The 14,621-nt window shown below is 34.9% G+C and overlaps 1 protein-coding gene across 5 annotated transcripts in view; it reads right to left on the bottom strand.

The window, feature by feature from the left end:
• Positions 1 to 495: 495 nt before the first annotated feature.
• TMEM161B (transmembrane protein 161B) overlaps positions 496 to 14,621 on the bottom strand; it is a 78,359-nt gene continuing 64,233 nt past the window's right edge. For 4 of the 5 annotated variants that reach the window (NM_001205673.1, XM_024994072.2, XM_059888060.1 and 1 more), the window contains 7 exons: positions 11,620 to 11,771; positions 11,139 to 11,199; positions 10,496 to 10,636; positions 7,678 to 7,791; positions 4,296 to 4,470; positions 2,961 to 3,057; positions 496 to 1,788 (listed from right to left, as the gene is read on the bottom strand). In NM_001205673.1, the coding sequence (NP_001192602.1) occupies positions 1,511 to 1,788; positions 2,961 to 3,057; positions 4,296 to 4,470; positions 7,678 to 7,791; positions 10,496 to 10,636; positions 11,139 to 11,199; positions 11,620 to 11,771 (1,018 nt within the window). In that variant the 3' untranslated portion in view covers positions 496 to 1,510. The remainder of the gene's footprint in view (positions 1,789 to 2,960; positions 3,058 to 4,295; positions 4,471 to 7,677; positions 7,792 to 10,495; positions 10,637 to 11,138; positions 11,200 to 11,619; positions 11,772 to 14,621) is intronic. The other variant, XM_024994074.2, reaches the window with a different exon arrangement.

Consider the following 14,621-nt stretch of genomic DNA (forward strand, 5'->3'; position numbering starts at 1 on the left):
ACATAATACATAGCCTCACAAGACAGTTAAACGCAAGAATATTTACCAATAAATTCTATTCATTTGAGGGGGGCCGGAATCTGTTTATCTCTTATATTCATTCCCTGTGTAAAAAAGCATTCAAAAAAATTTACTTTCCCCCCCCATTTTTTGAATTTCTCAAATTACTTCAATTTCTGTCCTATAAAGGAAAAACAGTGCAAATGAAATCTCTACAAAATTACAACAAGTCCTATATAACATAGGCTTAAATGATACCAGATTTGTCTAGAGTGGGAAAGGTTCTAATTTTTTTTTTTAATGATAGAAAAAGAACTTTAGTTGGGGAGCAATCACCTAAGTATTTATAAAATCGGAAGTACTCTCACACGTGTGTGTGCTAAGTTGCTTCAGTTGTGTCTGACTCTTTGCGACCCTACGGACGTTCTCCAGGCAAGACCATTTCCTTCTCTAGACTCTCACACACAGGCAATGCAAATAAACTGCTTACTCGGATGAATTTTCAAAATGTATTTTAATCTCATTCCAGGAAGAAAGAAAATTTCTAGATACAAACGCATCTCATTCAATCACATTTTAACATACATTCAGCAACTTAAAATATTATAAGAATCCAATATTTTCATCTTTTATAATCTCAATATATTATATATTTAATATATAATATATATATGTACAATACATACAGGTAGTCAGCAGGATTACAAAGTAATTTTTTAAAAGTCTGATCAACATTGATAAATACTTTTAGACTATTACAAGGAACTATACTTAGGATCATAGAATAAAATAAAATATGGGAGGTCCAAACCTAATGGCAAGACCTCAAACGTTCATGTAGCCAATCATGTAAAAGATCTCTCAAGTTGGATAGAATGCATTTTAAAGCAATACTCTCACTACTCTCAAGCAGCAGTACTTGTAAATATTAAGCATGTACATCTCCATTTAATTTAAAATTTCTATGCAGCTTTCTTTACTGTAATATACAGTAGCTATTTCTTCCTTTCTGTTGGATTTTGTCATTGTTGCTGTTTGAAGAGTGGTATATTACCAACAGAAGTGACTTTAACTCCCTTCCCTCCCCTAAAGCATGGCTCAGTTTGAAGACTGTTCTATAGGCAGCTACTATGAATATCAACAGTACCTTAATACCATTAACAGAACCAATCAATAACTGGAGTCATATGAGAAGTTCCAAAGACTGATGGAGGTTTCTGTAAACCAAGGTCATTGGAAGTATTACACCTGCAGATAGCCCTCTCACATCCCTTAATGCAAGGAGTTAAAATTTCAATACCATAGTATAGCAGTTAACAACCTATTCTATAATTTAAAATATTAATACCATTAATCCACCCTGAGAATACAGAGGAAGTATTTAAAACAAGATATTCTGATATGGTTTCTTTCCTTTGTATTTGCTTTCTTCTGGTTTTCGTTGGCCCTTCAAGGGTACGATATTTGAATTCAAAGTGTGACTTTGATATCCGTTTTTGTTAACTGAGATTCATGCCACAGTGAGATACTGGTGATAGAAAAGCCCAAAAAGGCTTGTAGAAAAGAGACAAGCAGCAATCCACCAGGTCAGAAAAGACAGAAGTCCTCGAAAAAGCAGAGGAGTGAAAATGTTTTTTAAGCTGCTCAGTGCCACTGTTATTTGGGTAACAGTTACCTTCACCTTCCCATCAGCAGATGGTAATTCAGAGTAAACAGAATTGGAGGGTAGACTATTATCCACTGGCAAGGCAGACACAGATTCTGGATAAATCCCCCAGGAGTGATTACCTTGAAAATTAAAGATGCAAATAAAATTTGAAGAGTAAGTAACTCCAAAGCTTCTTATTAAAAAAAAAATTCCTTAACTTATATTTCAAATTAAGAATAAGAAGTGGCACAACAAATTATTTTATGTTGAAAATAAAGTATTGAAAATAAAATAATAAGCTTTCTACATATTTAGGGAAAATTCACTTAACTTGACCAGACTATAATCTAACCTTCTCAGTAGAACTACACATAAAAGCCAAAAACTAATTTACTTTTAATTAACTGCATTAAAATCTGGTAAAATAACAAAAACATTCTCTTCCCTATATAACCCATGAATCAACTACCTCTACTGGAGTGACAGAATAGATTCTGTAACTTCTTAGAATCTTTTCTACCTCTAGAATATCAGAGTAATTTCTTTCTCAGAAACTATCTGTGATCCCAATGTGAGAGACTATTAATAGCTCCAGAAGTGTTTTCGTCATATACTTTCCTATGTTGATAGGATATGAGTCACATAATTCACCACTGAGCTACTCTTTTATGTTCCATAGATTCCTGAAAGATTATTTACATCTATCATCAGCTCTATAGTATCTGTAAGTCCACCCAACAATGCTTTTAATTCTTTTGGGCTTCTAAAACCCCTACATTGGCAGACTGCCAGATCTAAGCAAAGAAATAATCAACTCGGGTAATAGATAATTCTTGAGTAACACCACAGAGGGGCTTGATTGCTTAGTGAACAGACTTAATAGAAGAACTTTGTTCTGCCACCAAGAAATCTTTATTCTATCCACGTTAAATTATCTGAAGTAGAACCCACCAAAAGATCCTACAATTCATAAATTTAAAAGTACCTCATAATAATTTAAACGCTATGCACTAACACAATCTTAAAATACAAAATATTAAGATTAAAAAGTGTTCACTCAAGTTACTCAGAATTAAACTTTAGCAAACAATTCTTTTAACATTATAAAACCATATGGGTCTGAGTTTTCAAAATCAAGAAGATAAATCAATGAATCAACTTCTAGAGCTTAAAGGCTCCCATGTTTCCTCATAAAACTTCTAAAGAGAGAATCAATTTTAAGAGGCATATTTCTTTGTAGGTAACAGAAAACACTATTAATTACAGGTAGAAAGTAGAGCAGTGAGCGTCCCAGCTGCCAGGATATGCTTACCTAGAGTTTTCAAAAGCAGGGTTGTGTGAAGCAGCATGACCAGAGGAGCCACATACTGCAGCGCAATGACACAAAGGTAATAAAAGACTCGAGCGACCTGAAACAACATGTTAGGTTCTAACACAGCTGACATGTTATGAGTGAGTTAAACTTTTGTATCAAACTGAATTGCTTAAAAGATAAATAATCCTTCCATGGGAAGAAAGCTAACTGGAAATAAATTTGTACTTCATTATAAATGCCCCCAGACTGACTTCAGAAAGGCTAAGTTTGAAGGTTCTTTAAGATGTGAAAAAAACATTAAATCCCTTAAAAATAGTTAAGTGATTAATACAAATTGGAGAAACAAAATCACTGAAATTCAAACGGCATATATTCACTTATTTCAAATATAAAACAAAATGCTAAAATTTCTGAAGACACCTAAAATATCAAAGTAAATAACAATAAGAGTCATATATGAACATAAACCCCTCATAAATAAAAATATTAATCCCTATTTACATTAGACTGAAGTAAAATTCAAAGTATGAAAATACATGAAAGGTAAAACATAAAAAGTTATTTGAATCTTGATAGAGTCAAGATGGAATTCCAGAGTAAAAAACAAGAGGATCTGACACCATGTTTCTTTAGAAAGACTTGATCAGGTTGTGGGCCTAGTCCATTACAACAGTGGATGGATTCCTAGCACCTTCCTCTTCTGGGCTCTCCATTAAGTAAACTTATGTTTACTTATGTTCCATGTTCAAGTACTTGGATTAATGTTAAAAGGAATACATTTAGTCACTAAAACTAGTATTTCCTATTCTTTAAGTCACAAAAGCTATACAATATACTGTGATGTCTTTCAGATCAGTTAGGGGAGTCCCATTTAGCAAACGTAGATAAACCACAGCTTTGTAACCCAAACTGTATGATACTTAAAGTACTTAAGGCAGGAAGGGGCACTGAGACCCTTTCCTCACCTAACACTATAATCAGATCAAGGTCTCTGACATCTGTCAGTTTAAGATTATTCTATCTGTTCATAATAAGAATATCATGGAATGAAAGTACTACTGAAGGAAATCAAGCACTTTTATTTTTGTGCATGTGGTGTTCGTTGCTTCAGTCGTGTCTGATCTTTTGCAACCCCATAACTGCAGCCTGCCAGGCTCCTCTGTCCATGGGATTCTCCAGGCAAGAACACTGGAGTGGGTTGCCATGCCCTCCTCCAGGGGATCTTCCCAACCCAGGTTCAAACCTGGGTCTCCTGCATTGGCAGGTGGGTTCTTTACTGCTAGTGCCATCAGTATTTGCTAATTTTCATTTTGACTACAGTGTAAAACTTACCATTTTCTGAAGCTCAACTGTGCTTATTCGGCCTGCTTCTTTCTTCATTTGATCCACACATTTCTGGGCTAAGTTTAAGTAAGCTTGCAGGTGACTACGCATCATGGCCAACCGCAAAGCACAGAGCACGATTATTAACCAGAGTCGCAGAGTATCGAACGTAGCTTCTGTCATTCTACAGATCAAAAAGTTGATATGGTGCTCTCAAAGACCAACAAATGCTAGCATGCTAGTTATATGTGTTAATGTTCATTGGATAAGATATTTAATACAAGTAAATTTAGACTTAGTTACAACTGGAGACATGAAAAGTGTCCCATTCTATCACAGACTTACAGGATACTTTCACTTGCATAACAAATAAATGCATCATGGAACAAAGAAGTACCAGATAAGTCTAAAAGAAAAAAGTAGAGCAATACTTGGGATTCCCTTCTCTATCTATCCTCCAGCATGGGGGTAGGAGAATGACTCTAAGCAAAAAGGGAAGTTGGGAGTTCTTAAACTGGAGACTACAAGAAAGAAGGAAGGAAACCCCAGGAGCTTGCCCGTGAACTATCAAGTTAACAACCCATCTGTTTCTGGCTACAGTTTTGTTTGATCACATAAACACCTGAGTAGGATCTTTCACTCTGCTGAATTTCTGACTGGGATCAAGAATTCTGATATAATACACTAAAATCAGATGTTCTTTAAAGGACTTTAGAAAGAAGAGGTAAATTCTGATGTCCTTAAGGGGTTTAACATTTTAAAAAGACCATGGTTTCTGCTTTGATAAAAGATAACATTGTAATTTGAAGATAATGCTTACACCGTGCCTGACTCTTCAAATTTCTAGTACACATCAGGTAGTTAAACATATGACTGTTGAAATGTGTCTAGTGATCTGCCAGACAGGATGTGGAACTTACAAGGGTCTCCCCCAAATTCTTAAAGACTAAGAGGGTAGACTGGACGGCTATAAAGAAGAATGAGTGGGAAAAGATATAAAACCAACACTTTGCTCCAAAATAGGCTCTGGTATCATCCCTGTCTTCCATCCAGTGTAAGCACCTACGAAAGGGACTAACACTACAATACAGAAAAAGCTGCCTGTGGAAATACAGTTGAAGAACAGTACAGGAAACAGAAAAGGCAGAGAAGATGGGAAAGGATACAGTCTTGGTTGAACTACTTATGAAACAGAGGTGATGGAGGGATGGAACAAAGGCTTTATTATGCATGCTTTTTTGGGGTTTCCTTTTTACAAGGCCATGAGAAATGCACATTGGTTAGGAAGCATAAAGGCCAACTTTTATCAATACATTTACATGATAATGAACGGTAAGATTAAAGCATCAGTCATGTGAGAATAAGAGTATACAAAGATTTAGGACCGTCCACAGCCTTGAACCTTCCGGGGCTTACAGACAATACTGTGCTCCCTGGTGTGATGCAACCAGGCGGCTTGGCTGGTAGACAGCTAGTATATACACTTTGAGGATGACAGGTAATACAAAGGAAGGGAATGGTACGAGGCAGTGAATCAAAAAATATCTGCCCTGTTTACGAGGAGTTCAGGATTTAGGTAACAGTCCCACTAATAGTTATCTGATTAGTACCTCTAGTTCAGATTGCTTACTTAACTTCATAAGGATTTGGTCAGTTGATACGATAGGGTATCTCAGGAAAGAGTCTGACCTGGGGCAAAATATGCAGGTAAAGAAAAGGCAGAAGAAATTTCTCCAAATTCTTGAAGCCATTCTAGGTACCACTGTACATGTTCTCTTTTGGTTTTCTTAAGAGGTTATAAGCACGCATGGACTCTGCCTGCATTTCATTTCTTGATGCCCAAGCAGAACACATGGATGGATGAGTTTAAATACATTTCTGGGTTGAAACTACATTCTAACCATTTTTGCTTGTCACTACAAATAAAAGCCTTTCACCAACCATTTACTCCATGTGACAGACGAAGGACCTGTGTTAATGGGCAGCCATTCTTTCTCAATCTACCACATGGGCTTTGGATTTTAAACAAAAATTAAAAACCACTGCTGTCTAATCGCTTAATGTAATGATCTAACAAATAAAAAAGGAATAAAATGGAGCACAGATAAGACTATAATTTTGTTTCCTTCATTTACCAAGCAAGAATACTGGAGTGGGTTGCCATTCCTTTCCCCAAGGGATTTTCGTGACCCAGGGATCAAACCTGGGTCACCCACATTGCACTGCAGGCAGATTCTCTACCTTAGTCTAGAACCCTACAATCCTTAGGATTAACTTTTAAATTCTCAGAGCAAACCTGTCAAGTTGAAATTACCATTAAAGCTTACTTATGTGGGGAAAAAATGTAATGACTTCAAAGTATACTTTCTTAGTTCAATAAGGTTAAGTGTTAAAAAAAAACAAATCATGGTCATCACTGATTCTACACTTATTCCAATACAAATCTGTACCAGGATCTATAAGAAATACATAATGTAAAATGCATACTGTGGAATCAATGACTAGTCAAGTTTTTCTATTTTAATTTTGATAAGGCAAAGCAGTGGAAGGAACATTTATTAAGCACTTACTTCTAGCCAGTTGCATTACATGTGTTCATTTAATTCCAATGATAACCTTGCGAGGTAGATACTATTATCTTCATTTCCCAGACAGGGAAACAGAGGCTCAGTGAAGTTAAATAATCTCCCTCAAGTGACAGCTTTAGTGAGGATCAGAACTGGGGTTTGAACCAGCTCTGCCTGTATCTTTTTATTACTCTAATATAGTTCCATTAGGCTAATGAGCTAACATATCAAGTACAGTTACTAATGCCTTTTAACAAACTGTTTGTTTCCTTCTTCTTCTTCTGTTAAAGTACAGTTGTTTAATTGGGGAATAGGACTTACTATTAGATAATAATGTTAAAGCTTTATTTTTAATTTTGATAGGTATGACAATACTGTCATGTAGGAAAATATCTTTATTTTTTAGAGAGGCATACTGAAGTTCTTAAGGGTAAAAATGTTATGCTTCTGATTTACTTGAAAAGATACTTTATCAAAAAATAAAACAAAAAACTGAATATGGAAAATATTAATAACTCTTAAGGGGCTGAATAGATGAACTTTCATTTATAAAATTTGTCCTAATTTTCACAATTAAGAAAAATAACAGAAATGTACAAAATGCCTTAAAAACAAGTGCTATCAAAAAAAAAAGAAAAATCTCAGATATCAACTGGATATCAAGTGAAAAAGCAGAAAAACTTACAACTGTACAAGATAATAATATTGTTTTAAAAATACAAACTTAATATTATAATTAAAAACATGAACATAGTAAAAAACATTTTAGAGAAGTTTTGATTACATAATAAAACAAAAATTAGCCCCCAAATACCCATACTTACAAAGGGACACTTTCTTTACCCAATGGTGGGTTCATAATGTAGTCTTTGGTGATAGGTTTTACCCAGAGCAGAACCATAAACAGAGGTGCCAAGAAGTTGATATGAAGTAATGTTCTGAAAGTATGTAAGAAATAAACATAAAAACCCAGAAGCAAAATACACTAATCAACTACAGAAACTTGGGACTTAAAAAATGAAGGTAGGAACTTTATTTTCAGTATTCTATATTAAGGTATTGTTGCCACCATTATTTTATATTAATCATTATCACTCAACACTAATTTGAGCCCTTATAAAAACAACTCATTATTTTAATATTTCAGATGAGAATGTTTAGATTGAGGAAAGTTAAATGATTTGCACATGGTAATATTACAGGTGAGAAAGAGATTAAGCACTAAAATCTAAATCTGTTCACTCCCACTCTAGGGTTCTTTAACAATCTCCTACTGTACCCCTGATTTAATACACCGGAACTTGAACAATTCTCTAAACAATCAATGAATCCAATGGATTTTCAGGACAGGAGTCATCTTTTGATATTTTTTAGTCCAGCAGACACAAAGTGGCTTCTGATTACTTACAAATAAGAGACCTATTACGAGGTCCAAAATACCAGATGGGACATGGCAGGTGGAAGCCACTACATTTGTAATGATCATGTATAATGTTTTAATTAATTGTTAAAATCCTAAATGATTCACATTTTTATTTCTTCTTGAAGAATTATGAACGTTATCTGAAATGAATTTCCCTATCCTATACAAACCAGGAGAAATTCACATTACTCCTACAAGGCAATATACCCAATACAGCAAAAGGTTTCAGGTGTGAGATGTAACGTCATTGTTAACTCTTGCCCCAAATCTGTACCCTACAGAGACAGGTGACTGATAAAGACTGTCCTTGTTTCAGAAAGACGTTCTTCAGACTATTTTATTACCATGTACTGTTTTCATTACAAACCATGCGAGGAAAAGAGACTAAACTGGAGGGTTTAAAATACACACACACACACACACACTTTAAAATATCACTGCAGTGTAAGTGATAGTGATTTCTGTGAGTAAACGGCTGGCTCAGGAAACCATGAAGACCTACCTGACTGGGCAGAGGTGGAACTCTGGTTCTAAGCTCTGGCCCTAAAGCAAGTACTATTGCCTGGCCACGGGGGTGAGGAGAATGCAGCTCTTTGCGCCAGTCTGCTGCTCTCACTACAAAACTAGCTTGCCACACCCTGGATCCGGGCAGAGTGCTACAACACAATGTGTGTGTGTGTGTGAGGGGGCCGTTTGTAATACATGGAAAATAAAACTCCAGATTCCCAAAGGGAAAAATCGTAAGAAGCTACATTTTTCTGAGAAGGAAAAGAAAATGTGCCCCCCACCCCCCCAACCCTCAGTGTCTCCAATCCCAAACTACCACTAAATGCTTTAAATGTTTTTATAAAGTGATTCTTTCATCCCACAGCCTGGGTAAACCATCGGGTGCGGGGGAAGAAAGCAGCAGTATTAGGTATGCAGTGTTGCTAGGGAACACTCTAGTATCAAGGAGCAGCCCACAGCGGTTTCAGTAGCTGGTGAAGGGCTCCCCTCCACCCACCCTTTCAGCTTATTTAAATCATAACACTGGGGTTAGTGGACTGAAGTGTGTGTGTGTAGAGAGGAGGGGGAGAACCAGGTTTTGTTTTAAAAGAAGCCATTAGAGAGACGGATGGTGGGAGAAAAGCAGGATATAGCCAAGAGCATGCTGAGTAAAAGGAGCGGAAAAGAGAGGAATGAAGGAGTGTGTACTAGGAGGTGAGAATAAGTAAACACACACAAAGCATATGCAGGAAAAAAGGGAGTAGAGGAAAAACACAAAAACATTTTCAAAATTAAAATAAAGGAAAATGACAGAGGTAGGAGAGAGAAGAACGTGAAAAGACAGAGAATTAGCATCATTAAATGTAGGTTTTTAAAGAGCAGAAATGTTAGGAAATATGACTATTAAGAGAAACTTAATAGTCATTAATACATATATATACATATATACATATAATACATATAAATACATATATCAAAATGGAATATTCTCAACTTGGGCTTCTACTGCAAAACAAAAAGAGGACTTGGAAATTTGGATCTGGATATGAAATGATGAAGATAAAAATCTGTTCCTCTGCCTAGGTGTCTACACCAAGAAAAGAATCTCTGACAATCACAAAGAATATAGTAAGTGGGCTCCGACTTATACATAGAGATTCAAATACAATTTCTCTATTTGAAAACTAAAATAGTAAACTGTAATTTAACACTATACAGTATTAGTAATCCCAAAGTAAAATAAGCTTACAAATAGGTCAGTAATATAAGGAAAACAAACATTTCTTATGTACACAGATTTAATTTCAAAACATTTTAAAATAAAATGCTTTAAATACAAAATTAAGTTAAATCAAATCATTTATATGAAATTTAAATAAGTACTTTTAACTTGAAAATTCTAATTGAAAGAAATTCCCATAAATCCTCACATCAGTGGTAGAGATTACAATATCATAAACATTGAACTCTGAGTTCAAAAGAACATAAATATTGATATTTCCATTTTAACAGGAAGAAAAGAAATTTAATAATTAGTGTTTTTTCTTACACAGGACTTAAAGTTTAGAAAAGAATGGAAGAAATTTGCTTATAGTAGAAAGAGGAAGCAGTGTGACATCAAATGGTTATTAATTTTCAATACAATAATTTATGATTTCATTACAATAATATACCTTCATTAAGATGGAAAACATATATTTATCTGCATGTGCTTATGTACATTTTCCGCTTACTGTGTAATTTTTTCTGTTGCCAAATTCAGGGCATCCAGATGCATTTGAGCCAGCCGTAATCCAGGAAATGTCAAAAAAGCCCCAATGAATGAACAGAAAATAGCCAGGAAAAATTTGAAAGTAAGTTTTGAAACAGGACCCCTAAAATTAAAATTTTTTAAAAAGCTGGTAAGTTTTTGAAGTGAACCTTCTAGAAGTTTCTTTTCTTCTAATTAATTACTTTATAAATCACAATAATACAAATAATACAAAGTAAACTCCCACAGAAAGACAGTTCTTATTCTACCACTATAAGGGATTTTAGTGAATTATGAACTTAATCAGACATCTCTTAAGCAACAGTTTTAACAATCTTACCTACATATTCAACAAAAAAATAACATGTGACTCATGAATTTCGTTTACTGTCTGATGGAAGAGGAATTAAGTTAAATAAGAGCAAATTCAAATCCAAATTCTATAAAAGATACTAAGTTTATACAAATGTAAAAAATATGAGTAAGGATATTGCTAAAAGAGACAGTCCTACTTAAAAAAGAACTCTTTTCACTGATTAAAAACAAAGAACTACTTACAGTAAGTGCTATTTTACTAAAAATGGAAAAATTTAACTTGAATAATACTTAATTAAAAAAAAACTTACTGAGATTCTAAACCTTGCTTTTCAAGAAACTGCATCGCACTGTCTGAAAAATTTGTAAACCCTGTAGGGGGAAGAAAATTTACTCTTATCATAGGAGTAAAATACAGAATCTTTCTTTGGAAATAAAATGCTAGAGTATCTTAAATTCTGAAGTGACAAGCTTAGCTCTTTCATGTGCTAATTAGTATGTCATAATGCAATAAAATTTAGTTATTAGGAGAAATAGCCTTTGAAAACATCCCTTTGATATATATATACATTCCATATAATTTACATTATAATCTGCATCTTTATCTATGTGAGTAAACATTAACATTAGAAACACTTATTTAAGTTTAAGGAAAAAATAAGGACGGGAGAGCATTTTTGGAAAAAGCGAGAAAAAACTTAGCTAAAAAAAAAATCTTAAGAATAATAAAGGTTAATTATTTAGAACATTTCAGAATATAAACCTAATTTTAAGAACTTATATAATTATTACCTGTTTCAAGTCCGAATTCCAGATAGTTTTCTGTTACAATCAAGACAGCCATTGCTTTCACAAAGAAAAAAAATCCAAAGGTAACACAGACTGATCTTTCACCACCATCTTCTACTTTAAAATAGTGTGTAGTTAATGAAAATAGAACTTTGCTGCAAAAGGAAAAGTTCAGGAAAAACAACAAATAACTTTGTGGAAGTTAAACACAACCATCTTTACAGGACCTGAACTCCACTAAAATTTGACTACAACATTCATTTTGATTCTACAATTTTTCTCTACAAGGTGTCTTTTGGAAGGAAGTGAAAAACTAATGAAAATCTGAATAGTCTTTCAGAAAATAGGACATAAAAACAAAGCAAATCTAAGCGACGTTTGTAACATTTTAAAATAAAACACGCACATATACATACTACACTGTAATTAAGAAAATAATGTATTTCCAGTTTCTCTAACTCAAATTCATTAGGAGGTTATTACAATAATTTTATGAAATAGGGTCTTGGTGACATGAAAAGCATCTTGGGGAACTTATTTTTATTGGGCGTGATTGTCAAGTAGTTTGAATTTAGAACACACATCACAGGAATCATCTGTAAATCATCCACTAATTTAAACTTTGAGAATTACAAAAATTTTTGTAACAGTCATTGGTAAGCTTCGGTACAAAAACTGAGCATCTGGGATCACCATTTCACACTACGATGAAACAAAAAACAGGTTTCTGTTGAGTACTCAAAATCAACCAAAGACTCAACATGCTCACCTATTTTAAAATATTTAAATTTTATATGAAAATACTACATTATTTTATCTGATCAGATCAGATCAGATCAGTCGCTCAGTCGTGTCCGACTCTTTGCAACCCCATGAATCGCAGCACGCCAGGCCTCCCTGTCCATCACCAACTCCCAGAGTTCACTCAGACTCACGTCCATCGAGTCAGTGATGCCATCCAGCTGACCCCCTCTTAAGAATTAATCAAATCAAGATCAATCAGTGGATGATCCATAGCTAGAATCCAGATTTCTGTTATATCAAATTGTTCTCCTGGAAAGCATAAACCCACCCAACAAAATAAGTTGTTTGCCAAAAAATCTAGAAAAGCAACTTTTACGTAAATTATATGTCAAGCATGGAAAATAATAATAGCTGTCATTTAGTACTTGCCAAGTGCTAAGCATCAGCAATTATTTCATTTCATCCCTACATTAGCCAACTATTATCACTACTTTTCCAGATTTAAAAAAAACTGTGGCATAGGCAGGTTCAGACTTCTCAGGTGGTGCCAGTGGTAAGGAACCCGCCCGCCAATACAGGAGACATAAGAGACAAGGGTTTGATCCCTGGGTCGGGAAGATTCCCTGGAAGAGGGCGTGGGAATCCACGCTAGCATTCATTTTTATTTTTTAACACCAAAAACATTTTGTATTGGGGTATAGCAGTTAACCCCAATTAATTATAGCATTATCACAAATAAACAATGTTGTGATAGTTTAGGGTGAACAGTGAAGGGATTCAGCCACACACATACATGTATCCATTCACCCTCCCATCCAGGCTGGCATGTAACACTGAGCAGAGTTCCATGAGCTACACAAGAGGTTTTTGCTGGTTATCCATTTTAAATAGAACAGTGTGTGTTACCTTTCCAAAGTCCTTAACTATGTCCTCCCCCCAGCAACCATGAGTTTGTTTTCTAAGTCCATGAGTCTCTTTCTGTTTTGTAAGTAAGTTCATTTATATAATTTCTTTTTAGATTCCACATATAAAGGATGTCATATGATATTTCTCCTTCTCCATCTTACATCACTCAGTATGACACTCTCTAGGTCCATGCATGTTGCTGCAAATGGTCTTATTTCATTCTTTTTAAGGGCTGAGTAATATTCCATTGTGTGTGTGTGTGTGTGTGTGTGTGTGTGTGTTTGTGTGTGTACACACACCACATCTTCTTGAGAACTACAACAAAAAAATCTCAAAATCTGTATGGAGACAAAGAAGACCCTGAATAGTCAAAGCAATCTTGAAAAGGAAAACAGAGCTGGAGCAATCAGACTCCCTGACTTCAGACTATACTACAAAGCTACAATCATCAAAACAGTATGGTACTGGCACAAAAATAGAAATACGGGGTCAGTGGAACAGACAGAACACCCAGAAATAAGCCCATGCACCAAAACCACCAACTAATCTATGACAAAGGAGGCAAGACTATACAAATATGGAAAGACAGTCTCTTCAATAAATGGTGCTGGGAAAACTGGACAGCAACATGTAAAAGAATGAAATAAAAACATTCCTTAACTGCATACACAAAAATAAGCTCAAAATGGATTAAAGACCTAAACGTTAGTTGGGCACTATAAAACTACTAGAGGAAAACATAGGCAGAACACTCTCAGACATAAATCACAGCAAAATCTTTTTAAATCCATCTTCCAGAATAATGAAAATAAAAGCAAAAATAAATAGGACCTACTTAAAACTGAAAAGCTTTTGCACAGCAAAGGAAACAATAAACAAAACAAAAAGACAACACACAGATTGGGGGAAAATATTTGCAAATGATGTGACTGATAAGGGATTAGCTGCGTGATCTTGGGCAAGTGCGTGCATGCATGCATGCAAAGTCACATCAGTCAGGTCCGACTCTTTGTGATCCCATGGACTGTGCATGCATGCACACACTTGACCAAGATCATAAAGCTAGATTAGAGGCAGCTGGGATTTAAATCTAAGTTGTCTGGATCCAGAGTACATTAAGCTAACAATTTTGTATACTGTGTCTACGGAAATGCTTAAAGCACCTAGGATACAAGATAGTTTAGCAACAACACATGAAATCATTTTAAAATAGAGCTGCCTTGGCAGCAGTAAATGGTTTGTTCAAACATTCTCATAGTCAGAAGAATTCTTATTCAGGAACAGATAAGCAAGGATAAGGACCCTTGTCCTTCCACTTTAAAAGGAAGCTGTCCTTTGATTCTATTCAAAATATG

The sequence above is a fragment of the Bos taurus genome, chromosome 7, assembly GCF_002263795.3.
Source record: "Bos taurus isolate L1 Dominette 01449 registration number 42190680 breed Hereford chromosome 7, ARS-UCD2.0, whole genome shotgun sequence".
NCBI lineage: Eukaryota > Metazoa > Chordata > Mammalia > Artiodactyla > Bovidae > Bos > Bos taurus.